The 25,332-nt window shown below is 54.8% G+C and overlaps 2 protein-coding genes across 2 annotated transcripts in view; both read right to left on the reverse strand.

Annotated features, from left to right (window-relative positions):
- Nucleotides 1-248: 248 nt before the first annotated feature.
- On the reverse strand, nt 249-9,413 carry PEF1 (penta-EF-hand domain containing 1). The gene is made up of 5 exons (XM_030538713.1): nt 9,303-9,413; nt 5,338-5,638; nt 3,922-4,077; nt 2,510-2,653; nt 249-1,650 (listed from the first exon to the last, which is right to left on the reverse strand). The coding sequence occupies exons 1-5, from the start codon at nt 9,324-9,326 to the stop codon at nt 1,421-1,423; spliced, it is 855 nt and encodes a 284-aa protein (XP_030394573.1). The 5' UTR covers nt 9,327-9,413; the 3' UTR covers nt 249-1,420.
- A 2,228-nt stretch (nt 9,414-11,641) lies between these two features.
- COL16A1 (collagen type XVI alpha 1 chain) overlaps nt 11,642-25,332 on the reverse strand; it is a 91,157-nt gene continuing 77,466 nt past the window's right edge. Inside the window, 17 exon segments of the mRNA XM_030538695.1 lie at nt 11,642-13,177; nt 13,836-13,913; nt 14,263-14,439; nt 14,906-14,972; nt 15,206-15,394; nt 15,677-15,721; nt 16,806-16,841; nt 17,398-17,487; nt 18,119-18,169; nt 18,745-18,798; nt 19,339-19,392; nt 20,126-20,170; nt 20,744-20,788; nt 21,114-21,167; nt 22,596-22,667; nt 24,050-24,112; nt 25,007-25,042. Coding sequence (XP_030394555.1) covers nt 12,975-13,177; nt 13,836-13,913; nt 14,263-14,439; nt 14,906-14,972; nt 15,206-15,394; nt 15,677-15,721; nt 16,806-16,841; nt 17,398-17,487; nt 18,119-18,169; nt 18,745-18,798; nt 19,339-19,392; nt 20,126-20,170; nt 20,744-20,788; nt 21,114-21,167; nt 22,596-22,667; nt 24,050-24,112; nt 25,007-25,042 — 1,359 coding nt within the window. The 3' untranslated portion in view covers nt 11,642-12,974.

Here is a 25,332-nt window from a genome sequence, read left to right on the forward strand (position 1 = left end):
GGAAAAGAGTCCCCCAATCCCGCAAGTTCTCTTGACATCTTTGGGAGGTGACGGTACTCAGACCTTCCCAGCTGAAGGCCCTACCTTTGAAATGATGACTGTTTTGGGGGTAGTTCCAGGCCCCAGGAGCCACCACAGACACTAAATGGCAGGAGTGGCGTTGAAAAGCGCTTTGTTCTGTGCTTGTGCAGCGCGTGGCACAACAGGTCCTAGCTCCTAGGCACTCCTGCAACAAACAACAACTATGCTAATGCACATGGTATTTTATTGCAATGATCTTTCAAAGTATAAACTGTTCACTGAAGCTTAAAGCCCTTCATGATTTTGGCCCCTACAAATGAAAACAAAAATTCAAACATACTGGCAAGAAAAGGGAGCTAATTATCCCGTTTGTCACTCAAGTCAAGTGGCCCAATTTCACGTTGTGCAGGAACCATGCACTGGATAGGACTGAGACGTCAAGCTACGCAGCACAAAAGAACAGGACCCCACAGTGAGGGAAAGGAAGTGCGTGCAATGGTTCTGTTAAATGCTTAATCTTTGGCAAGGGAGTCAGGTTTGAAATGCCAGCACTCGGGCACAGGAATCGGAACAGCTGTCAATACAAAAGCTGCATCACTTGCTACTTTGGATATTAAGGATCATACGAGGTAAGATGTCACTAAGCTACTGTGGGGAAACAAGGAAACAAGCCCCATAAGGCCGCCTGAGGAGGAATAAACATTTTCAGATGCCTGACAACCAGGACAGCATCCTCCCAGGGCGGCAGGAGAGCACAGTTTGGGGACTGAAGTACAGTTTTATCAACCGGAAACAAGAGCAGCCATAGCTGTTTTGCTGGGAAGGGCAGAAAACATTTTTGGTGCCTCCTGAATGACAGAGGGAAAAACGGTGGCCAATCAGAGCTGAACAGCACAGCAGGGCAGTCTTCCCCCCGCCCTCCAAAAAAAGTTGGTGCCTAGGGTAACCACCCTTGTCATCCTCCCCTAGAACTGGCCCTGACCCCGGCAGGTGGTGAGGGGCAGAGGACACTTGTTCTCCTGAAAAAGAGAGTTACCATACAGTGTAATTTACAATGCTGGCCTTCCTTTGATGTGGGGTGCACCCTGGTGGCAATATAATGTAACCAATGTTTTTGGCAGGGACATCTAAATTGTTTTGTGGACTGGAGACTGAAATCAAAGCGACTGACAGCAGGGCTTCTGCCACACATGTTCACAGCCTGATTCCACCTGTCCATGTTGCTCCCTCGTTCTCAGGCACTTCACGATGGTTACACAGCGGGGAGAGGAAATGGAATGGGTTTATCCTTTCTGTCGGAGGACATACATATCCAGGCGAGAGGGGCTGATCAATCACTCCCGGTGACTCGTTTCCAGCCTTCCCTCATTACCCTCAGGCAAAGAAACGTCCCAAGGCGTCACAACATGCGAGTCGCAGCCATAGTGAGGAAGTCTTCATAGCTGAGCCGCACGCTGCCTACCCTGCCGGTATCCTTCTCCTGGAAAGCTTCGGTGATGCTCTGGAGCTGGGTGCAGAGCTGAATGAAGCTATCCAACTGGATGGTGGAGTTGGAAGCCCTCTGAGAGAAACGGGCCAGCAGCAGCTGGGTGAACTGGGGGCTCAGGTTGTATCCCATCTGGGACAGAGCTGGGAGTAAAGAAATCAAGATAAAATAAACCCCTCTGGCGACGGACCCCTTCCCCTGGGGAGATCAGTCCATCCTCCCCTCTCAGAATATGCAGAGGCACTTCCTCTCTGCTTTATGAGTACTAGCAATATAAACTGAAGTGCAAATTCTAGATCCTTCCCTTGCCTCCCACAGACAGTTAAATCTCAGCAGCTCATCAGACAAAGTGAGTCTTTAGCTATGTGCCATCCAGGCAGAGTTATTCTGGGGAGGTGGAAGGGGGCAGAGCCTTTCCTGGAAAAAAAAGAAGCTAGCTTGCTCTGACACCTACAGCCTCCAGACTAATGCACACACCTGACAGGTAAGAGTCGTGGCAAAAGGTGAGTGGCTGCACAGCATCAGCACACCGTCTCTGCAGCCATGACTTCAGAGTGGGAGCCTCTCCACGTATCAGAGGCAGGAGCACAGGGATCTGCTGTAACAACTCCTGCTTTCCAAGCACTGGGAAGTGTTAGCCACAGAAGGTGTAACTGCACCACTTCCATGGAGTCCACTTAAAGCTAAGCAAGCACAGAGCATTCATAAACAGCGGTTCCACAAGTTTAGAATGCAGCTGTCACACTGCAGGAGGGGACAGCTGTAATTATTTAAGTGGGAGACAACTGAGCCAGCACCGACCTGTTGATTCGTCCACCATTGCCTTTCCTGACGCAACCGAAGCAGCTGTCATATAGGTTTGGTCACAGCCCCCTGAACAGACACCATATGGTTTCAGAGAGCAGCTAGTCGGGACAGGAACCACAATGGGTACTGTGCTGTCACGCCTGAGGATGCCACCTGCTTGCTCTCTACAATCTGCCACATTCACTCTCGTCTCACCTTGCTGCAGCTCACTGAAGTTGATGGAACCTGACCGGTCTCTGTCGTACTGCTGAAAGAGGTTCTTCCACTGCTGGATGAAGCGCCACAAGGCCGAGAACGCAAAGACATCGATGCGTCCCGACTTCGTTCTATCAAACATGTCTGCCGAGGAACCAACAGCAAGAGCAGGGCTGTGAGGCGTGATCCAGAAAGAGCGCCAGGCACGTCTACAGTGCCTCCCATCAGAAGCTCTCAAAGAGCTTTACAAACATGCTACAGACCAGGGAAGTCTGTCATTCCACATTGTTCAGATGGGGTTTGGGAACTTGCCTAAACGCAAGTCTACATTACGGGGCTTAATCGACCTAATTTACGCAACTCCAGCTATGTGAATAACGAAGCTGGAGTTAATGTAGGCTGACCTTTTGCAGTGTCTACACTGCGCTGGGTCGACGGGAGAGACTCTCCCATCAACTTACCTTACACGTCTCGTTTCGGTGAAGTACCGGAGTCGATGGGAGAGTGATCTGCCGTCGATTTAGTGGGTCTTCACTAAGACCCGCTAGATCGACTGCCCATGAATCAATCACTGCAGCGTAGATCCTCAGTAAGCGTAGCCATGCCCTGAGATACAGAACCCAGGTATCTCGACTCCTAGTCCCCTGCTCTAGCCATGACACCACACTGCCACCTCCCAAAGCTCTCCCCGTTAGGAGCTATAGAGCAAATCTAATCACAGGAACAGAATTCATAATGGGAAAGCACTACACTGATCAAAATGGGGCCTTCAGGCAATGGCATCAAAACCTTTACTCTCGGGGTATCGCAGCAAGCGTGGAAACTGTCAGGAATTCAGTTTGCCATAGCAAGCAGTTTGGATTTTTCTGTCTATCCTTTGCTCGCTGCCCTCCTTAGAAAGAGGAGCTAGACACACAGGACAACAGGCAGGGACTATCCTCAGCTGTCATGCAGCACTCAGCTGGTAGAAGTGCTAAACAATCAGCTAGCTCAGGGCATTACAAAAAGCTGCTGGGGAAATTCCAGCTTCCAAGACTGCATAAGTTGTTGCACTGTGAGCTTCGGCTCCACCATCTTACTCCTCTTCTGCTCTTCCAGTCCCTACCAAGTGGGGCATGAAGGTTTGCCCAGTCCTTCACAGCTGCCATCCCTAATCTGAAACCATCAGCCAGCCTGCCATTCACATCCTTTCTTGTGAAGTAAATGCTTTGCCAAGGGGGGGAAATACATGGCAGCTGTACACTTGACCTAGGATTCACCCTCTTAGATCCAAATTCAATGCACAAAGAGCTGGATTTTTTCCCAACGTTACAAAACAACCCCTGCAGAGTTCAGCGCGATACGCAATGTCTCTGCTAGTACAGATTGCAGCTCGTGAGCAATTTAAAGGGGAAAAACACATCTGGACTCACTTATCATCATAAGGCAGGTCTCATCATTAAACGCAGACCAGTTGGAGTTGACCAGGGCCTGCTTGAGCTCTTTGATGGAGATGTAGCCACTGTGATCCGCATCCACTGTCTGGAACCAAGAAAAGGCCTCCGGGTCCACACCGGGTGGCATGTTACCTGTCAGGAGGAACAGGATGAGGGCTCCCACAATCCACTAGAGAAATGACAGCTTGCTAGTCACTAAGCAAAGCAGCGTTTGTCTGGACCTAGCGAGACCCTCTTCATCATTAACAGCTGGGAGTCAGCACAGGAAGCCTGCAAAAAGCCAGACAGCAACCAGTGTGCCGAGGGACTGGTTACAGCTGATCGGCCTCAAGGAGAGGCTGAGTCAGATTTTCCAGTCTAAATGCGTTTTTATGGCCACGTGATCTAGCCTGTGGAAGCAGGTTCATAATGGCTGGAACTTGGCACGCAAGGTCTTATGAAAATAGAGAGAAGCAAATTAGATCTCTTCAGATGGTTTATAAATGGAACGCGAACAAATGGAAGCTGGGTCCTTTCAGCAGGATAAACAACCCATTTCAGGGAGACAGATGTGCGACTATAAAGTTTTATTTCTACCATTTGGGGTTGCAGCTTCTTCAGCATTTTTCCTCCATGTTGGAGCCTTAAATAATGAACGGGAATGTTTTTCTGAACAGCAGTTTAATTGAAATGAACGATTCAGTTAAATGCCACAGCTCCCATTCTGCTGGGCAAGGTGTATTGTTCACGTGGCCCCTATATTCCCCAGAACTCGGAATGGCAGTTAGCACATGTCTAGGCCTTTTCATCTGAAATATTCTTTACAAACAATAAAGAACAAGCCCTGGGAGTTTGGTTATTACCCTCATTTTATAGCTGGGGAAACTGAGGTACATAGCTGTGGAAGGCTATTCCCTTGGCCAACTGGATGTCAGGAGCTGAGCTGGTATTTGGAGTCAGGAGTCTCTGGATCCCTGTCCTGTGCTCAGATCATAACTCTCAGCTAAAGGAAAGTGCCATGGCAGCACTGGTGTCAACATCTTCATTTAAAAACAGCCTCAAGTGTTTACTTAAAGATAACAGCAAGGCAGCTAGCACTTGGGAATCCTGGCAGCAGACTCAGCCCAGCAACCGGCTGCCTGGCCAATGGGAAAGGAATACTCATCCTGGAAACCTCTCAAGAACCCAAAGGATGGCAGCTTGCACCAAAGGCAGGGCTCTTTCTCCACCCTGTATCCCACATGCACACAGCCTTCCTCCATCACTGAAGGCAGTCAACTAGCATTGCGAGACGCTCTTCCAGCCCTGATATTCTATAAGCAAGTTTGCGTGAAGGAACAAACTGCTCCGCCAGCACAATGGGGAACTCGTGCAGGGAGGCAGGATCATTCCATCACACACTTTTCTACTCACCAGCAGGAGCCCCGGCTCCATAGGGTCCTGGCTGAGGGGCACCATAGGGATTGGTGGATGGCTGCCCATAAGGCCCTCCTGGGGCTGGGCCTCCTGCATAAGGTCCCCCAGGAGCTCCAGATGGTGCCCCGCCCGAGGTGGGATGCCCATAAGCCCCTCCGCCAGATGGTGGCCCATAGGGGCCTCCAGGTGCTGGGCCACCATAAGAACCACCAGGAGGCAGCCCACCTCCATACTGGCCTCCGGAATAGTAACCACCCTGCGGGGCGCCTGGGGCTGGTCCTGCTGATCCGGGGTAACCCTGTGGGAGGAGAAGGGGGAAAATAAAGGACAGGTTGACAGTCCAATAAGAGCAGAACACACTAGAAAGCACAAACAGCCACTGCAAGGGGCCAAGCCCCTAGAGTCCCCAGTACAGCTGCACATACAACCAGCAATGCTCCAGACTGCTCGCAGCACCCCCGCCGCTTGGCTATACAGCGTGCCAGCAACTCTGGATTACCAGAGTTTATAACTAAAATCCTCGAAGACACAGACTCCCCCTACCCAGCTTCAATTTAACCCAAAGGGAAGTTTTTGAAACAAACCCTGTTGAGCAGGGTAGGGAGGGGGAGAGAGCACTTGGCAAACACCAAGCAATCAGCTAAGTACCTGAAGGGACCTTGAAGGGTTAAACTGGATTATCCGAGGCCTACACTCCCACTGGGCATTATTTTAGGGCATTTGGGGAGTGTAAAGCATAGAACGAACCAGGCCAGCAGCTTTTCCTGCTCTGGCTTTTCACCCAAGAAATACCAGATTGAATGGTCTGCACTGGCATGACGTTCTCTGTAACAAACCGTAGCTGCTGTCCCATTCAGTACAGGGCACTGCACTCCTGGGAAACCAGCTACCCATGAGTCCTGCCATCCTAGGTTCCCTGCACAACCTGACAACAGGCAGCTACCAGGACTGTAAATTGGCCTTCTCAGAGCATCATCCGACAAATACTTCACACAACACCAACAGGCATGAAGTAGTGTTATGAACACCACACAGTGGGTCATACTAGAAAACTGCCGGAGGCCAGTTGGTAAGAATACTGCACAGCATGAGAGAGTTTGGATTGTCAGAAGCTCCTAAGACGGCGAGATGTCTCGCTCCCACTGATGTTCCCAATGCCCTTCAGCACCATTGAAAATGCCAGTTGTCATGTTTGTGACAGTCGGTGGCCTGGTGGCCATGGACACTGAACCCACAGAACTGGTACAACAAGCCTAACACATCCTGCTCTTCCACCCACAGACTGTAGCTGTGACCTGCAGGAGTTTCCTACAGGGAGGAGAGCTGAATTTAGTCTCCAGGGTCTAATTCAGTCCTTGGTTTCTCGTCCACCTGGGGAGCTAATCAGTGCTGGTTTTGTGATGCAGCCACCTGCCCATCAGGCCCTGGGCAGAGACCACAACAGAAGGGTTTGTACCTGTAATCCTAGCTGAGAAAGGCTCACAGAACAAATGCCCTCGCACTTATGTAAACAACAAGGACCTTGCACCTTCATGGGAAAGGTGAATCCTTTTAAAGCAGCCAAAAGTAAACCCCCTTCCTTTCAGCAATGAATCTTCACTGCTGTTAAGCCAGACTCTTACCTAGGTTTGTCCACACACAAAAACCCTTGACCAGGGCTTGGAGGTGCTTTGAATGTGGACTAGCTTACCTGGGTGGGGGCATAGATTAGAGCCCAGGTTCTGCTTTAACTCAGGCTGTAACCCACCCTCTACACTTCTCCAATGCCTTCCCAGAATTCCCTCAGGACCATATTTTCCTGCCCTTCTACCTACTCCCTCCTGCATCAGAAGCCATCTGAGTTTTTAAATACACCAGTTCACATTTAAACCCCACATCCTCCACACCCTGCTTCATTTCTACATGGCACTTGAAGAGAGATGCCATCCTGGAGAGCCTCATCTCAATGCATTATTAGCCGGACACAGGATCACACAACAGTGCTGCATAAACAACATAGGCTGTGCCCCTGATGCCCAAGCACTTCACCTGACTTAGAGCTACAGTATTCCAGCGTGGACACAGCTAGGTGGGTACGACCCTAGTGTGGATGCTCACAGCCAGGCTAGTCTCCAGTGAAGATACACCTGTAAGTCAAATACAGTCGCCTGACTCCCCATTCAGAGCATTACTCCTTGGATCACACTGCCTCCCCAATGAGGGGCAGCCGAGACAGCGTAAGGATACAAACCCTAGGCAGCCTGAGGTGGGGGTGTTCAGCCTATTCCCAAAAGAAGCAACCCCAGCCAGTAAGGGAAGAGGAACAAGACTCAACAGAGCCCCACCCCCTTCAGAGCCAAGCTTTATCCCCACCCCACCCACATCCTTGTGAATTCACTGTTTAGGGCTGTAAACGGCTGACATCAGAAAAGGGAACTCACAACTGAGATTACAGGAAACATTGTACACTTTAGCACCGCACAGTTTCATGTCTTCGGAAAACCATGTAAGGAGCCTGATTTCAGAGTGCAGGTGGTCAGGTCCCTTTAACGTGTTTCAACCTGAGACCCCCAAAATGGAGGCAGCCAAAATCATATGCACCAGGCACCAACTAGGTGCTGCTGTCCATGCCAAAGGTGGCTGCATTTTAGTGGCACTGTTGGAGTGTGTAAAGCCCTTGGGATCTTTTGGGGCAAACAGCAATTGGGAATTTCAGTGGAAGGCGCCAGGAATGCGAGCTATCACAACATTTACACCGAGGAGACCTTTAACGGGGAAGCCTGTGAAACAACATTGTGGTGCTGTGTTGTGACAGTCTGACAGGCAATTGCCCAGAGCCACTTGGGGGCCTGTTGAGTTCTGTGACAGATCCAGTTGGGGAGTGGAGGAAGAGACAGGGGAGCAGACATGTTAAATGGTGCTGACATCTGAATCATCACGCCCTCCACCTCCGCCCACTTGCCCAAGCACCTTGGTGCCAATACACCCTGTGGTGCCCCCAGAGCCACCCTATCAGTCCCCACTCTGCCTCTGGTGATGGCACCCCCTTGACACCAGCCTGGAGTCACCCTGCCACCACACCCTGCGATGCCATCTGGGTGACACCCTGCCATTGGGGCTCCACTGTTCCCCAGGATACCCCGCTTCATCACCAGCCCCCTTCTGCACAGGCATCCACGACTGCCCCAGTGCCACCCCCCAGCACCAGCCTCACATGCCATCACCGCCCCCCAGCGCCACCAGTGGCACCTCCATCACAACCCCACCCCCAGCCCCTCCCGCACCGCCCCCAGCCCCACCAATGGCACCTCCATCACAACCCCACCCCCAGCCCCTCCCGCACCGCCCCAGCCCCACCAATGGCACCTCCATCACAACCCCCCCCACCCCTCCCGCACCGCCCCCAGACCCACCAATGGCACCTCCACCACAACCCCACCCCCAGCCCCTCCCGCACCGCCCCCAGCCCCACCAATGATACCTCCACCACAACCCCACCCCCAGCCCCTCCCGCACCGCCCCCCAGCCCCACCAATGGCACCTCCATCACAACCCCACCCCCAGCCCCTCCCGCACCACCCCCAGCCCCACCAATGGCACCTCCACCACAACCCCACCCCCAGCCCCTCCCGCACCGCCCCCCAGCCCCACCAATGGCACCTCCACCACAACCCCACCCCCAGCCCCTCCCGCACCGCCCCCCAGCCCCACCAATGGTACCTCCACCACAACCCCACCCCCAGCCCCTCCCGCACCGCCCCCCAGCCCCACCAATGGTACCTCCACCACAACCCCACCCCCAGCCCCTCCCGCACCGCCCCAGCCCCACCAATGGCACCTCCACCACAACCCCACCCCCAGCCCCTCCCGCACCCCCCCAGCCCCCCCTGGCGCCCCGCCGCCCCAGAGGCTCCCAGCCGCAGGGCGGGGGCTCCCCGGGGCCGGGCCTAGCCGCAGAGCCCCGCCCCGCCCCGCGCGCTCACCTGCCCGTACGGGTATCCGGCCATGGCGCTCTCGGACCGGGGAATCTTGCCGTCTCCGCCCCGCCCGCGCTGTGAGAGCAACTTCCCTCCCCGCCCTCCGGCTCCACTGATTGGTTGCCGGTCTCTTAGAAGAGCGTCGACTGGCTTCTACTGATGTCAGTCAGGGAGCTCCGCCCAGAGGGAGATCATGTGACTGGGGGCGTGGGAGGGGCTCTTAAAGGGCCAGCACAGAGTGCGCCCTTAGGCCTAGCAAGAGAGAGTGTGTGGGTCCCCTCCCCACCGCTGAACTGTCTGCCATTGGCCCCGCCCCCTCAAGCCACGCCCCTGCGCCGTTCCGTCCCCCGTCTCTGGCCCTGCCTCCTGCCCCTCCCCCATCTCCGGCCCCATGGCCCTGCCCCTCAGCCCCGCCCCCTGTCTCTGGCCCCATGGCCCTGCCCCTCTGCCCCGCCCCCTGTCTCTGGCCCCATGGCCCTGCCCCTCAGCCCCGCCCCCTGTCTCTGGCCCCATGGCCCTGCCTCCTGCCCCGTCCCCATCTCTGGCCCCATGGCCCTGCCCCTCTGCCCCGTCCCCATCTCTGGCCCCATGGCCCTGCCCCTCTGCCCCGCCTCCTGGCGCTTACCCCATACTCTGTCATCCCTGGCCCAGGCCCTCACCCCAAACCATGGCTTCCTGAAGGGATCCTCCCTCCTCTCTGAGTTAATGGAGGAACTGGGTGGTGGGGGGCAAGGATGGCTCAAGCTGGGAGGGTGTCTCCATTCGGTGTGTTCCCTCCTCTCCTGCTCACCCCACCCCACTCTTGGCTCTGCTGCTCTTACACCCTCGCTCCCTCTGGCAGCATCCGATCCCAGCTTCTCATCCTCATTCTGGGACTAGCCTGCGGCTGGGCAGAGCTCCTTAGCGGGGTGCTGAATAATCCCAATCGCAAGCTGGGGAGAGGGCTAAGGCCCGAGAGCCAGTGTTCTGCAGGGAACAAACGGTTCCCCGTTAGCCTCAAGCAGAGAGTGGAGGATCTCCATTTCTAACAGCAGTGATTCTTAGGGTTGGCCTTAAAGCCATTTCCCCCCTCCCGAGGGGCAGGATGAGCATGTTTCGTTCTTGGTACCGTATTACAATATCAGCGCTGGCTTCAGCAGGCTGCCAGCCCTCAGCAGATTGCAATGGATAATGTGTTGTTGAAATAAGTTGCTGGCACTCACTCCTAGCTCAGTGATGGAGTAATAGCCCATGGGCTGTCAGTCACTGCTCTGAGATACCTAGAGAGATGTGTAAGCTTCCACAGTAACCCCCCTTCCCCGCCCTAGCCATGCCTGCTGACCCATGCCAAAGGGCACCACTGCTTCCAAGCTGGTTGCTTAGAAATGATGAATGCCTGTTAGAACTAGATCAAATCCAGAACTCTAAATTTGAGCTGGGGAGCTGAGCGCAGGCTGCAGCTTTAACTAAAGGAAACACAAAGAGACAGTTCTGCTGCAGCTCTGGCCTTCCCTATTTGAAGTGGGGCAAGTAGCCAATTTAAGCACTGTTTATCAAGACCATTAGTGACACGAAGACACTGTCTCCCAGACATGTAAGAAATGAGCAGCTGACATTTGGAAGGCAGTGGCTGAGAGAGACATGCTAGGTTCGATTTTAAATACTGTGCCTCAGGAAATTGCTCCTGTTACAGCTAATGAGAGTAATGGGAATTCTGCTGGGCTCTGGGCTGTTCATTTACTCAAGCACATCAATACTCAACAACCTTAGTTTGTTCACCTCACCTTATGGAACAGTAAATATGCAGACTCTGGGCTCTTTCCACAGGGGACAGCAATCTGGCTAATGGAGCTCCTAAGACCCACTCTTCCTATGTGCTTGTTACCTATTTGGATTCTGGCTTAGCAGCTCGATGGATGCTGCTGGGCAGAAGTTTGGGCTATTCTGGGAACTAGATACTAACAAAGGACAGCAAGGACCAACGGTAACCATGTATCCTTTATGCAGAGTTGGAGAAACTTCCCCTTACGGTCTTGCACACACTATGGTTGCAAACCTATACACACAGCCATTGCTGGGGCCAGTTTGGCTCCCTCCATCTTCCTAACCAGGGGGTCCTGGGACTCTTGTGTTCCCCATTGTTACCAGTTTATAAAACTACCTTCAACAACTCTGCTAGGGTTAGGTTATTGCCCGGTTCTTAGGAAAAAAAGTCATTGCTACTTGAAACCATAGTACATTGCTATATGAAACAGCATTTTGTTATGCTGGTGAAACCAATGGCCATTAAGAGCCTACATACTTTTGAGGATCTAGGCCTGACTTCTTATTCATGACAGACAACTGTTGATGGATGGTACAAATGATTTTCTTATATACTTAAGAGAAGATGACAAATACTAACAGGAAGGGAATACATCAGTACACAGATGCACTGGTCCAGATGCCAGATATTCCATTGAGAATACAAACTGTCGGGGTGTCTTCCAACCTTTTGAGCTCCACCTACTTCTAGTACATACTCGGGGCAAGTTTTATCTATGGTCGAGGGAAGGACAACCGGGTAGAATTTAAGCTGTTACTGTCCCCAGGGTGATAGACAAAAGTGTTCAAGATTTATATATATATAGTTGCTTTAAAAATGCAGACAAAGCTTGGACAGGAATGTTTTATTATTTTCTGTTTGTTTGCTCACCAGATTCAACCTGCCTCAGGGAGGAAAGCAGCCGCCTCTTTCGCACACTGACCTGAAAAGTGGTAACTGACTGCTTAGACGTTGTATTTTAATATTTGGAAACTGGTTTAGCACTTAGCAACCCAGTCGTGGTTTTTAGATTAGACGCTTGTTTTTCCACCAAATGAAAATGTTGGGCTTTGAGTTAAAGGCCAGCACGACTGCTCCACTTTATGGCTATGAGAAGATGCACAGAGGCCTGCTGCAGATGCTGAAAAAGGGCTTGGTGATCCAGCTTCCTTGGTCTTATTTTTCCCTAGAATGACTCTATGCTGAGGGCCAAAATGTTGTGCAGGAGCGTTCTCTAACGGAAGAGCGACATTAGCACCACGACAAGGAAATGGCTGATGGCACATATGATGCTGGCACGTTACAAATGAAAGGAGTGGCAGAGCATGCACTGCAACACAAACGAAAGGCACACGGAGGCAGAGGGAGAGTTGTCTCGGTAGTGTGAACGGGGATATGTCATTTCACAAACAATGGAGGTGGGAGCTGGAATCTTGCCTGAAGTTCCCACCCGTAACAGCTGAGGCTGCTTAGAGGTGTGACAGTTAAAAATACCCTTCCTTCCCTCACCCTCCTCTCTTTGTCTGCCTCAGTGCCCAAAGTGCTGGTGATGAGCAGGCATTGAAAGAAAGACAGAAGAAGCTAGAGAAGACACAGGAAAGTGCAGGCTTGGCCAGGGCGATGATAAGTGAAGACACCATCATGAAATGGATTTTGGCTGGCCACAGCTGGCAGCGTCCAATTCCCTTTATAAACACAAGAAGAGATGCTCTCTCTCTCTCTCTCTCTCTCTCTCTCTCTCTCACACACACACGCCATCACGAGAGACTTAACCCACTGGAAATCGAAAGAAAAAAATATTAACAGCAATAAAAAAATCATTCACGACCAGTCGCCAGGCCCGAGCTTTGGTCATTCCCAATGGAGTCCTTTGTGAAAATGCCCTGCAGGTCCACTCATCCTAGGGGTCCTTTCATACTTTTGGGCTCGTATATAGGCTGCTCAAGGGGCATCATGCTGAAGCAATCGGAAGGGTTACAATGCCCGGTCTTTCCAGGCTGCCCTGTAGCTCCTGGTGGTCCAGGAACGCCTGGGATGCCTTGCTGTCCCACAGGCCCAGGCGGACCCAGCTTGCCATAACCTGGTGGCCCTTGAGGACCTGAAGAGGAGAAACAAGAAAGGGAAGACAGGAGCTGAGAAGGCTGACTGTGCAAAGCCAAACCCAGATGCTTGGCTGGCTGGTTCTTGCACACGTGCTCAGGGTCTAACTGATCGCTATTTTCTCCAGGTCAGCTTGGCAGTGAGCTTTGGTGTTTCCCCCCTCTCCTCTGCAGTGTGTGGGTGCGGGTCACTGGCCAGGATTATCTGGGTCTGTCTCACTTGCTCATTTCCCTGCCATTGTGGGGGCCTCGGACATCAGGGCACCTCGGTCCCTCCCATTCTCTGCCTGTGGCACAAACAGCTACGTCTCCTGTGGGCGGTGATGCATTGGTCTGATTTCAGTTGTTGGGTTCAGTGCTGGTGGCCTGTGAGATCCAGGTCAGACTAGAGGATCTGGTGATCCCGTCTGACCTTAAACTCTCTGACTCCGTTAAAGCCGACCCACCGCAGTTCAGAGGGTTTGGATGGAGAGGCTTTGGTCTGAGACCCTCAATCTGTCTCACATTGTTAGGAAAAGCTGAATCAGTAGGAGATTTCCCCCTGAAGCACCAGGCGTCTATTGCCATCCATGTCCCTGCAGCAGGAAGGGCTAACGAGTTGACCTTAAAAATGCTGACCCAATTGGGTCCCTGTTGTGACACGTGCAGGGGTCTTACCGGGCGCCCCTGGCGGGCCGCTTTCTCCCGCAAGGCCAATGCCTTTCTCTCCCTTTTCTCCTTTGGCGCCGGGCTCACCTGGAATGCGAGAGTGCAGTAAGAAACCCCCCCCCCGCAGAGCGCAATGCGCATGAGTGACAGAGGGGGAGGAAAGGACGATTCCATGGGGCTGAGCAAGAAAGCGAGCGCGTACAAGACCACCAGGGGAAAGAGAAGGCGCGAACCACACACACGGGTTGGCAGGAGCCCCCTTAGGTCAGTGGCTCTGGAGTTCCCTTAACTTGCTTTGCAGTCCCGCAGCGGAGAATTCCAGCTGCTGCCACCACGCGATTAAAAATCTCCTGACTCTGGAGGCCATTTCTGAAACTCTGTGGAAATGTCAGGGAAGAGGAGATGCAAATAAAGGGCTTCCAGGAGAACGACCTACCTCTCATGCCTGGCACACCTTGCCGCCCTTCTCTCCCGATCTGTCCTGGTAACCCAGGGGATCCAGGAGGCCCTGGCCGCCCTGGCGCTCCATCTTTACCAGGGTGACCTGGTCGTCCTGGGGAGGCAGCCATCTCCACCGGGAACTGCATCCTGGAGGCATAGTACACCATCCTCTCTGCAGAGAGACAGGGAGCCAATGATTGCACCAGCCAGGGGTTATTAACCCCAAACTCTTGCTATCGGGTGTAGGAAGCCTACAGTAATGGGGACTTATCTGCAGACCCTGCGGGGTGTAGAAGTGCACAGGAAACGCCAGCTTGGGAAGTAACAACTGGCTCAAAGAACACAGTGCGGTGCTGGAAAGAAGCAGGAGCCCGGGCCAAACACCATGTGCTTATTCAAAGGGCTCTGAGATGTAATGCACACCCAGATCGTCCGCTCCCATCTCGGCACACCCTACACTAGGTAGTGGTACGGTGATCTCCTTGGGAAGGATGAAGGGCAGCGCTAACCCTTCCGGGATTTGGACACATGGACCCAGAGACTGGTGCAGCTCTTTCAGCCAGTATGCGCCAAGCACTAAGCCGTTACTTGCAGCTCAGCCCAGCCCTCCAGCCTCCCGTTCCCACCGCGGCGCTTACCATCAAACATTTTGTTCAGCTCTTGCCGGATGAACCGCTTGATTTCATCGTAATTCACCATGTCTCCCTAGAGAAGGGGGACAGAAAAAACCACAAAGCAAATCTCACCCTGGGAAAAGGCAGCAGGAGGACATGCCTCGCCCATGGCCACATAGTGAGTCAGTAGCAGAGCTAGGAATAGAACTCACGAGTCCTGATGCTCAGAGCCAGATTATGAACCCTTGCTCAGGCTGCTTTGTTCTGCGAGAACCCCCCCATCCCACCCCCAGCAGCAGGCACTTACCCCTTCTCCCCCCTTACCATTGTGCCTGGGAGTCCTGGCGTCCCCGGGCTGCCAGCAGGTCCTGGGGAGCCCGGGTGGCCTCTCTCTCCTGGAGACCCACGTGGTCCCACGGGGCCCATGGAGCCACTTTTCCCTGGTCCTCCAGGCATGCCAGCTCTCCCCTTCTCTCCAGGGTACCCTCTCTCCCCTGCAGGGCCAGCTTCACCCTGGAATACACAAGAAGAAGCCAGATACAGTCAGAGGCAGAAATCTCTCCAGTTCCTTGTCACCTTTCCCCACCCAGACAAGAGATGGGCATCTCTCTTCAGTACAGCAGCTCTCAGGGCAACTTAGCATGGGCTGGCCCCTCCAGGAATCCCAGGCAGCAGGACCGCAGCTGGGGAAACATTCACCTCGGCAGCCACTTCTGCTCAGCAACAGAGCCCCAGTGTAGCAGCTGTCCAGAGCATTTGGCTCAGTGTCATGGAGCAAAGCCAAACTGCTCTTACCTTCTGGCCAGCTGGTCCTGATGGTCCAGGCTTCCCCGGTGGGCCCTAGAAGGAGGCAGAAGGGAGCAGTGATCACGGGAAGTTCTGCTCTGAAATGATTTCTAGACTTAGGGCTGGTGGCCCCTGCCCGTCTTGGTGCCAGGGTCTAAGCCTGTGTGAAGGCGGTATACTGGAGAGGCAGCAGTGGCTAGGGAGGGCTCTCTCTCTCTCTCAGACTCCGAGGATCAGGAAGCTTAAAGCTAAACAAAGAGGTTTCCTCTAGTCTGACCTCCTGCGTAGCAAAGGCCACAGATCCCACCCAGTCACTCCAGCGTCAAGCCCATAACTTGTGCTTTCAGCTCTCTCTTCCTCTCATGCCAAAGAGCCTCCTTTATGAACCTGGCTGGATCCCTGCCTCGTCAGACCAACCCTGCCTGGGTGCAGGAAGCAGGAACGTGGAAGCAAGGAGTTTAGCCCCTGCCAATACCCTGTGGGATATGAACACGTGCTTGTTGGTACACTGCCTTTTATCCTCCAGGCACTGGCCTCTATTCTGGAGATTCTGCCAGGGCTCAAGGAGCAAGACAGACATGCTAAGGCCCCGCTTACCCATGTCGCTGGTACACCCTTTCTAAGGTACCACCGCGTGGGGTGACACTAGGGAACTGTCACTTCCTCCACTCTGATGGCAAACCAGGAAGTCCCACCTTCCAGGAAGCCTGGGATGGGATGCTGCCCCTGGTGGCAGGGAGTGGGCAATGCATGAATCTCTGTGGAGTGGGGCGCCACTTCCCGCTAGGGATCCAGCTCTAGATCACAAAAGCAGCTCGACACGTTAGGACGGTGCAGTCCGGGGTCAAGGGAAAACCAGGCCTGAGCATTGTCCCCTAGGCTGTAGTTATTTATCCTCAGCTAGGCCCCTATGGGGCACTCAGCACTGCGGGGCAAGACATCGCTGATGCTCAAGGGAGTTTTGCCTGAGTAAGGGCTGTGGGTCCAGGGTCAGCAGCGGCACTGACCGCAAACACGATCCTATTGCAATACGGTCCAGGATAAGGAGGGGGCAGAGAGCACAGCGTGAACCTGCCACCCTCACTGCCGTGGAACAGAGCATGCGAGGGGGGAGCCATCATGGCCAGCATCACAATACCTCTTTCCCAGCTGCTCCATCTGCTCCCATCTCGCCCTGGGAAATCAAAGACGGACACATGAAACATTCCAGAGCCCTCCTTTCTCCAACCCATGCTCCCAAGGAAAGGGACCTGGACAGCCCAAACCCGCCTGAGATGCTGTGGCTGAGAACACATCTCAGGCTCAGACCCTGTCAGCACTCTCCAAGGGTTCGCACCATGCAGCGGAATAAAGAATTCCCAACACCCACCGGGGAGGTCACCAGGGCAGCCCCTGCAGTTGCAGTGCCCAGCGTGCGCCAAGCACCCAGCGGTGCACGTGCTGTCGTACGGATGGATGTTGCCGAATCCACACCGCATGGAGCGAACGATGGATGGGCTAAGCCTGGCAGGGCCCAGACCGGCACGCCATAACTGGCAAACCTGGCACCAGAGAGAGGAACTTGGCAACCTCAGAGCATGCCGGCGTGCTTTGTTCTCCATCCTTCCCACAGTGCAGTGTCAACCAGGGCTCAGTGTTTGATGTCTAAGCCTCTCCCACAGACACTGTGCGCTCCAGGCTCTGGCATTGCCCTAGTCCGTGTCACGTCTCCATTGACATGCAGCACTCACGGGTGGTCCAGGGTGGCCTGGGGGCCCGGGTTGTCCCGGCATCCCTGCGAGACCTCTTTCCCCTGAAGATCCTCTCTCGCCCTTCAATCCCTGGAGAATGGGGAAAAGGAGAGTGCTGATTTCAGACGTTATTTCAAAAGTGAGAATGAAGCCATCAGTAGATGCCCAGGTGTGGACCCAGGCACTCAAACATGCAGTCGTGATCAGAACAGGCAAGGTATGGGAGCTCAACTGCTAAGCCAGTTCTCAAATGTGGATGCCCTCATTGGAAACCAGGCCCTACACTACCTCGCCTGGCCCCTGATCCAAGCGAGACTGGTGAACTGGATCCTGAATCAGAGCCCAGCCGACCTCCCAAGTGCCATCGGCCACGTTCGCTCCCAAGCATGGCCCTGGCACGGCACGGTACGGCACGGCACGGCACAGCTTCGCGTGCCACCAGCCCGCCAACGTGGCTTGGCAAAGGCAGTTCAGCTGGTGCTGCATGGCTGGACATGCACCGCCTCTGCCTGGGGGATGGTGGCCGCTGGGAACATTTCTTATGATGCTGGCAGAGTGAAGCTGGTAACAAGGCTGGGGTGAGACCCCCAGGTTGGGGTCCGCTCTCCCCATCTGACCCACGCTGAAACCCACTCTGGGAAGAATGAGGCTGTAGGAGACTAAACATGCTCCTATGGATCTGTGCCAATGGGGAGGCCTCTGGGACAGGGACAGCACTTACCATTCCTGTGATTCCAGCTGGGCCCGGCTGGCCTGGGCTTCCTGGGGGACCCTAATGAGTGAGAAGAGATTAGGACATTTTAACAGAGTAACAATTAACCTGGACGCAGGAGCCGAAGCCAGCCCTAGGAAAAGGCCGATCAACTCCTACCATGCAGTGCACCGTGCAGTGTCCACTATACCCGTCAGCTTGCTTCTTTAAACTGGGGGAACCAATGGGTGATTGAACAGGAGCGCCGTGGTCAGAACAGCCATAGCACCTCCCACCAGACACTGTCCTGTCAAGCAGCCTTGCCTGCTTGCACAGCCTTAGTCATTTTATTTAGGGGCAAGTAAAATAGCATCATTCCGTACAGCGCCTCCTGCTGGGAGAGGCTGGGACTGCAGTAGCTGAGAGTTCCCCCCACCAATCAACTCCCTTGAAGTGCTTGCTGCTGGGACTGGCATTGGTGAGAGTTCCCCTACAGCCAATGCCCCTGCATCATCCCCTACAGCGCCTCCTGCTGGGCGAGGCTAGGGCGGGAGTGAGGTCACACAGCCCTGTGTTTTCCCCCATTGGTGCCGGATTAAACCAGTGCAATTGGGATGTTGTCACTTCTTCTCAACGAGAGCAAAAATTCAACTTACTAAATGGCCTGGAGGCCCCTGTCTGCCTTGGGGTCCCATCGGACCAGGTTCCCCCTGCAAAAGACAGAGCGATTATATACAATTGCAGCTCATACAGTACACACCCCTCCTCACCCAGCTGACCTGTATGCAAGAGCATGAGAACAGCCAGTGGGAACCGGGCCCCCTCCCTGGGAACCTGGGTGTGTGTTTGCATTCCAGGCCAGATCCTCAGCGGCTGTAACCCAAGGTAGCTCCATTGACTTCACCAGAGCAGCTGCACTCATTTGCCCCATGGAGAGCCTGGCCCTATGGCAACAGGGCTGCTGAAGTGCTCCTGTGAGTCGCTCAGGGTTTGTCTACATGCAATTAAACACCTGCAGCTGGCTGGTGTCAGCTAACTTGGGCTATGGGGCTGCTGAATGGGGCTAGGGCTGGAGCTTGAGCTCTGGGACCTCGCGAGGGGGAAGGGGCTTGGGACTAGTGGTCAGGGAGCAGAAGCACAATCATGGCTGGTGCTCACATCCAGTGTCGCTGGTGGTGGGTCACTGCCGGGAACCGCACATGGTGCCCTGAGCATTAAACACCCCGTCCTTCCACGCCGCACTGACTCACCTCTGCCCCTGGCCGGCCCGTGCTTCCGGGGGGTCCAGGTTTGCCACAGTCACCCTGGAAAGAAGAACACACAGCATGGAGCATCATGCATGCGCCATGTGTAGACGGAGAGCAAGGGAGCATGAACTCTGGCCTGCATTGGGTTTGTCACACCAGATCCAGTCACTGGGCCAGCCAAGCTGGCATCTTGCCTCTCACAGTGCAGAGGAACATGACAGCCTCCCATTACACATGCCAGCCACATGGGCAGTGCCATGAGCAACGACCATCACATCCTCTTAGCTTGCATGGCTGCCAACTTCAGTGGATCTACACTAGCTTATTCCAGCTGGGCACATGGCCCCATTGGGATCATAAAATTATCCAGCCCTTTAAAATCAGGTACCCAGCCTCTGCCGCCATCTGACCGAGCAATCCCACGTCGGCACTCAGTGATGAAAAGGTCCCACCCTAGGGGGGAATGGCCTGGCTTGACCAGAAGAGGAAGCCACTGCCACGCCTGTATGTCACAAGTACATCACTGCCCAGCCCTGGCACCGCTACAAGCCAGGCTGGTTCATCTCCGTCTCTGGAAGCCTGGCTTGGTCCCTTTGGAGGGGGCTTGCAGCGGAGGAATGCTGAATGCTGGTGGACACTGGGGCCTGCTCTCTGCACTAGTCGGGGTGGGTGTGAGACTCCTGGGGTGCACTAGCTCTGAATGATGGTGTCGGGGAATGACGGGGTGCTGAATACGCCGAGGGGCCCGCTGCGGATTCCCTGAGGCTGTAACAGCAGCAAACCAGCTCACCTTCTGGCCTGGGAGACCCGGGTGGCCAGGTTTGCCCTTGAAGCCCTGGTGGGGAAAAGAAGAGAAGAATTACTCTCCAGCATCAAGTGAGCAGGGCCTTCCCGGCAGGCTCTGCGGAGTTCCCCTGCCTCCCTCCCTCAGGCATGGAGACACCACCCACACCAGCCGCCAAGGAGCTCTCCCTGCCATAACAAACCCACCGGGAGCCCCCGGAGTGAGCCGAGGGCAGGCAGCTCTCAAGCTCCTGACAAATTACCTCTGCCTCCGGTGGAGATGGGGCCGCTTTCGCCAGCTCTGGAATCTATCACTTCTCCTTCCTCTTCAACAATAATCTATCTCCCCTCCCTCTGAAATTCAGTGCAACCCCCACTTACAAGGCAGTGGAGGTGCTGTCTCCCAGGGAGAGGGCCAGAGCTGCACTTTGGGGGGAACTCAAGGAAAGCCCAGCTACCGGTTAAGCTCTCGCCGTCTGAATCTTTGTCAGGACCTAGCAGTCAGCAGCGCGGGAGGTGGTGGGTAAGGGTGAGAGTCTGGCAAGGAAAGACCCAAACACCCCCCGACAAGGGACACCTGGTGCTATGCACCAGGAAGCTATTCAGGAGTCCAGCCATGACTTACCGGAATCCCCATCATCCCTGGGGGCCCTGCAGGACCCGGGTCGCCCTAAGGAAAGAGGCAAAGGACACAGAATTAGGTTCGCTGTGGCAGGAAGTTTCAGGTGTGTTTGACATCCCGCCTGGGAGAGGAACTCCAGGAGTGGGACCCAGCTCCCTACTTTCCGACGAGAGGGAGAATAGCCTCTACCTCTGCTCCCCCTCCGAGCTGGCCAACAGCTTGGGATGAAGGCCAAGCTCCCCCCGTCTGGGCTTCCGGTACGAGCCTCGGCCCAGGCTCAGCAGAAGGTCAGCGAATCCTTCATGCCAGCAGGGGCCCAGTTCTGAGCAGAACTGTGAGAAAATAGGTACGAAACCCCATCCTGTTTTCTTACCCGAATCCCTGGCTTCCCGTCCTTCCCATCCAGTCCTTCCAAGCCGGCTGGGCCCTGGGACATCACGGGGAAAGCGAGACTGAGAAAACTCATGAGAGGCCTGTTCATTCACACCACCCTGCTCAATGGCCTGCCTGGCTGATCTCAGGTGTGGGACACTACTACTAAGATAATGCTGCTACATGGAAACACGTCAGCTCCGTGAGGGGCTGGGAATTGGTGCTCAGTATGGCAGCTGGATCCCTCCCTCGCCATCTGGATTGTAACCTTGGAACGTCCCAGCAATGACCTTTCAGCTGTAACCATCCCATGACCACCCAGGACTTCGGTCGCTAGCTTTTCCACCCACCACGACCACCTGGGCAGGGATGGAACTCGTAACCGTCTGAGCCCTAACCGGATTTCTGCCACAGGAGCCAATGGAGAACCTCCAGGAGCTGCAGCTGTGTTAGTGCTCATATCCAGATGCAAGAGGGCAGCACAGCCACATCTGGGGTAGGCTGCACATCCCAGCCAGCAACAAGCAGCAATACATGGGCCCGCTAATCAGTGCATTACACGCAGCAAGTGTGGAAACAGGATGGCCAGTAAACAGGAAGAGGGACCATTGGGTGGATAGTGGTGATCTAATATCTATTCCACCCCACCCAGGCACTTATCTCCCTGGTTCCAACCAAGGCCAATTCATTTTCAGATTTGCAGATTTTAAGGCTAGAAGAGACTATTATGCCCATCTCATCTGATCGCCTGCATAGCACAAGGCAGAGAATTTCACCCAACGGTCCTGCATCTAACCCAGTAACTTCTGCCTGGGCAAGCACGCGTCCCTGTGTTTGAAATATAGGCTCCAAGACACCCGTTCCTTATTCAGAACCAGCACCAAGATTCTGGTCCCACACTTTTGGATCCAACGAAAAGCAACTGGCGCCTCTCCCAATCTGTGGCCCAGGACAATGCAGCAGCCCATTGGATGAAATAAAACGTGTTGCAGACTTTCCCCGAAGATCATTCTGAACGAGACATTCAAGCAGCCATGCGGCATCACCTGTGTGTGCCGTGACATAGCATCGGTGATGCTGCATTGCGGCATCAGGGCAGGATCCCTCTGGCCCGAGGCACAAATGCAGAGAGGTGAGAAGCCCTCGGCTTGGGCCCAGGGATGGCATCGTAGCTTGGTGGGGTCAGTTTTGGATTCTCATCTCTCGTAGAGGGGGGAGGGATGGGCAAGTCCCATCTGCTGGTACCCACCAACCTGCCAGGTCTTTGTTCTGTATTGAGCTCCTTGTCCACACTCACAAAGGTCTGTACTGCCCAGCTGCTGCCCAGTGTCCCTCACAGCTCCTGCCACCATGATCCTGAGGCCTCCTTTCCCGTGCAATCCGTGTCCCCACAGCCTGGAACCCCCTGAGCACTTCCCCCCACATAGAGACCCCCACTCCTTCCATGCAGTCAGGAATTGAGCTGGGAAAGAGAAACACTCACCTGTATTCCAGGAGGCCCTGGAGGCCCCATTGGCCCTGGCATCCCCGTGGGGCCGCGCATCCCTTCGCTGCCCTGCAAAAGTCATATTGGGAGCAATGAACCTGCTGCCCTCTGCCATGCTAACGCACTGGTCCAGAGAGCCACGGGAGAGGATGCCCATAGTCACTGCCGGGCTACTCCAGAGACTTCCCTTCGCTCTCAGCTTCTCCACTTGCCCTCTCCATATGTCCCTGCCCCCTGTGATCCAAGGGGTGAAGGAGGCTGAGTGGCAAATCTCCTGGAAGCGGCGCTAGCCAGCTGGACGAGGCCAGTTCACACGAGGAGGAACACTTGCCTCTTGCTAAGGAATGGGTGAGGTGCTAGCTGTGCCTGGAGTGTGCCAGCTGTGCCCTGGGCATGCTGCAGATGTGCCCCAGCTTTGCACGCTCCATGGACTGCATTTTACCTGTGTGCTAAACGGCTGCAGTTTCTCCTTTCTCCCCTTTCTGGGCCCTATAGGGGACAGAGCAGTGCTGCTGGGCAGGCAGGTCCTGAACCCCAGGTAGCTGGGACCTGTCAGCACTCACGGGATACTCAGTCATCATCCAGGCCCCAGGGGATGTTTCCATGATGGATCCACCATTGGAAATCAGCCAGAAAGGGGGTGGATTGTGTATGGAGAGCAGAGCTAACATTCCCGGGGGGTCCATGTGGCCAAGCACTGCTTCTGGTCTGCACCGCAGGGAGTAGTTGCCAAGTGGCCCTTTGGCAAGAGTTCGGGGCCCAGATCACGCAGTGCAGGGCCCCCGTCTCCTCCCAGCACATGTCCGGCTGCCGCACAGTGCTCAGCTCAGACTCTGTTTGCCCCAAACACCGTCCGTCCCCATTCTGCACCCCCTGGCCCTGGAGGGGTTTGCAGTTCCCACGAGCTTCTCGCCGAGCTGTCTCTGAGGCTGTGCCAAAATCACAATCCCATGACCTCAGCCACCTAGACCCAAACTGTGTATCTGAAACCAAGTGGCCTATTCTCCCTGCCATTCCGGGCTTCTTGAGAGCCTCCCTTCCTCACAGTGGCCAGCAGGTGTCAACAGAGCCCTGAGAATGACAAAGGGGCTCTCTCCCCTAGGCTGCGGGGAGCGGGTGGGCGCTTGCGAGAGCTCCTTGGGAAGTTGCTTGTGCCTCTTTGGAAATGGTGGGCTCATTAAAGGGATCTAGAAACAGGACCCTGGTCAGTGCCCAGCGCTGGCCCTGGATCGGATCCACTTGCAGAACCAGCCCAGATGTGGGAGCGCAGCCTGTTTGGTCCTGAGCAGAGGCCGGAGCCCCAAACCCCGCCAGCAGCAGGAACCTCTCTTCAGGCCTGTGGATGCTCAGAGACCTCCACAAGCAAGGATCCCCTGCAATCAGCAGGCAAAGAGAAGCCCCTCTCTCTTGGGACTTCCAGCACCACAGCCTGCCCGCCCTGCAGCACTCACCTTCTCGGCTGCAGGCCCTGGCGGCCCGGCTGGTCCGGCTTTCCCTGGGAAACCAGGAGGCCCCTAAAACGACAAGGATTTTGCAATCTTTGAAGGGCTAATCAAGTCGCCCTGCATCGGGGTCTGTAATGAAATGAGCCAGGCGGGACACTGACTCAGAAAGAGCCTCCAGCCCCAGCTGTCTGTTACAGACGAGGTGCGTACACAGCTCCCAGAGCCCCAGTGTGGGGGCCATAGGGGGCTATTTTAGGAACATCAGTCCAGCCCAGACAAGGCAGATCGCACCATTTCTGCAAGTGCAGCCTACTTATGCCAGCCACAGGCATGCTCCCCAGGCGCCGTCTCTGCCGGCTGCGCTGAGCCCGGCTAGCCCCAGGCGTGGTCTCTGCTAACTCTGTTTGGCAGCTGCCACTAAACACGCCAGCAGCTCAGGTAGTTCTGCTCCTGCTGTGAACGGGGCTAGTGATGACTGAAATTCAAACCAGAAGAAAACTCCTTTGGCCCAAGAGACTGTCCCTGGGCTTCTGCTCTGCCTCCCTTACCCCCCGCCCCCACATCCCCTGGCCTGTCCTCAGCTCCGTTAACAAGGCTCCATCCCAAAACAAATGTACAGACAAAGCTCCCCGCCCCCGCTCGATTCCTGGCTGCAAATCCCTGCCCTCAGTTAATCCCCCGATAATCAGACAAAGGTAGTTTGGTGCCTTTATTGTCTCAGAAAATATGCCCAGGAAATAATCCCCATTGACCCCCTACTCGCTCACTCTGCCTCTGCAAAGCTAGCACTGTTCAGCCATTTGCATACCGCTCCCCCATAATGCTCCTTTCTGGCTCCCTGAGCTTGTCATGAACAAGTGCACCCCTGTTAAGGGAACACCTTTCCTCTCTTCCGTCTCCTCTGCCAGGCTAAACACGTACTGAGTCCCCCAGTGCTTGAAACTTCCCTCGGGGTGTACTTACGGCTGGCCCTGGGAAGCCTGGTTGCCCCTGAAAGCCCTGTGAATACAGGAAAATATCAGTCATTGGTTTACAGCGCACCCTTGTTCAAGGGGCCAGCCAAAGTCAGCCCCCCTAGCAGAGGCAGCTCTTTCGGTGGACAGCGTGAGATCCTCCAGAGTAGGGGGTTGGTTCCCTGTGGGATCTGGGGTCCACAGGGCAGCATTTGCAGCATCTGTCTGACTTCACAGCAGAGCCTGCAGCACCATGCACGCTGTTGGACAGGCTGGGTGGGCAGCCAAGCTGCTGCGTTGCAGCCTTCCCCCAAAGCAGAGATCTGCTAGCGCAGG

Source organism: Gopherus evgoodei, chromosome 20 (assembly GCF_007399415.2).
Source record: "Gopherus evgoodei ecotype Sinaloan lineage chromosome 20, rGopEvg1_v1.p, whole genome shotgun sequence".
NCBI classification, from domain to species: domain Eukaryota; kingdom Metazoa; phylum Chordata; order Testudines; family Testudinidae; genus Gopherus; species Gopherus evgoodei.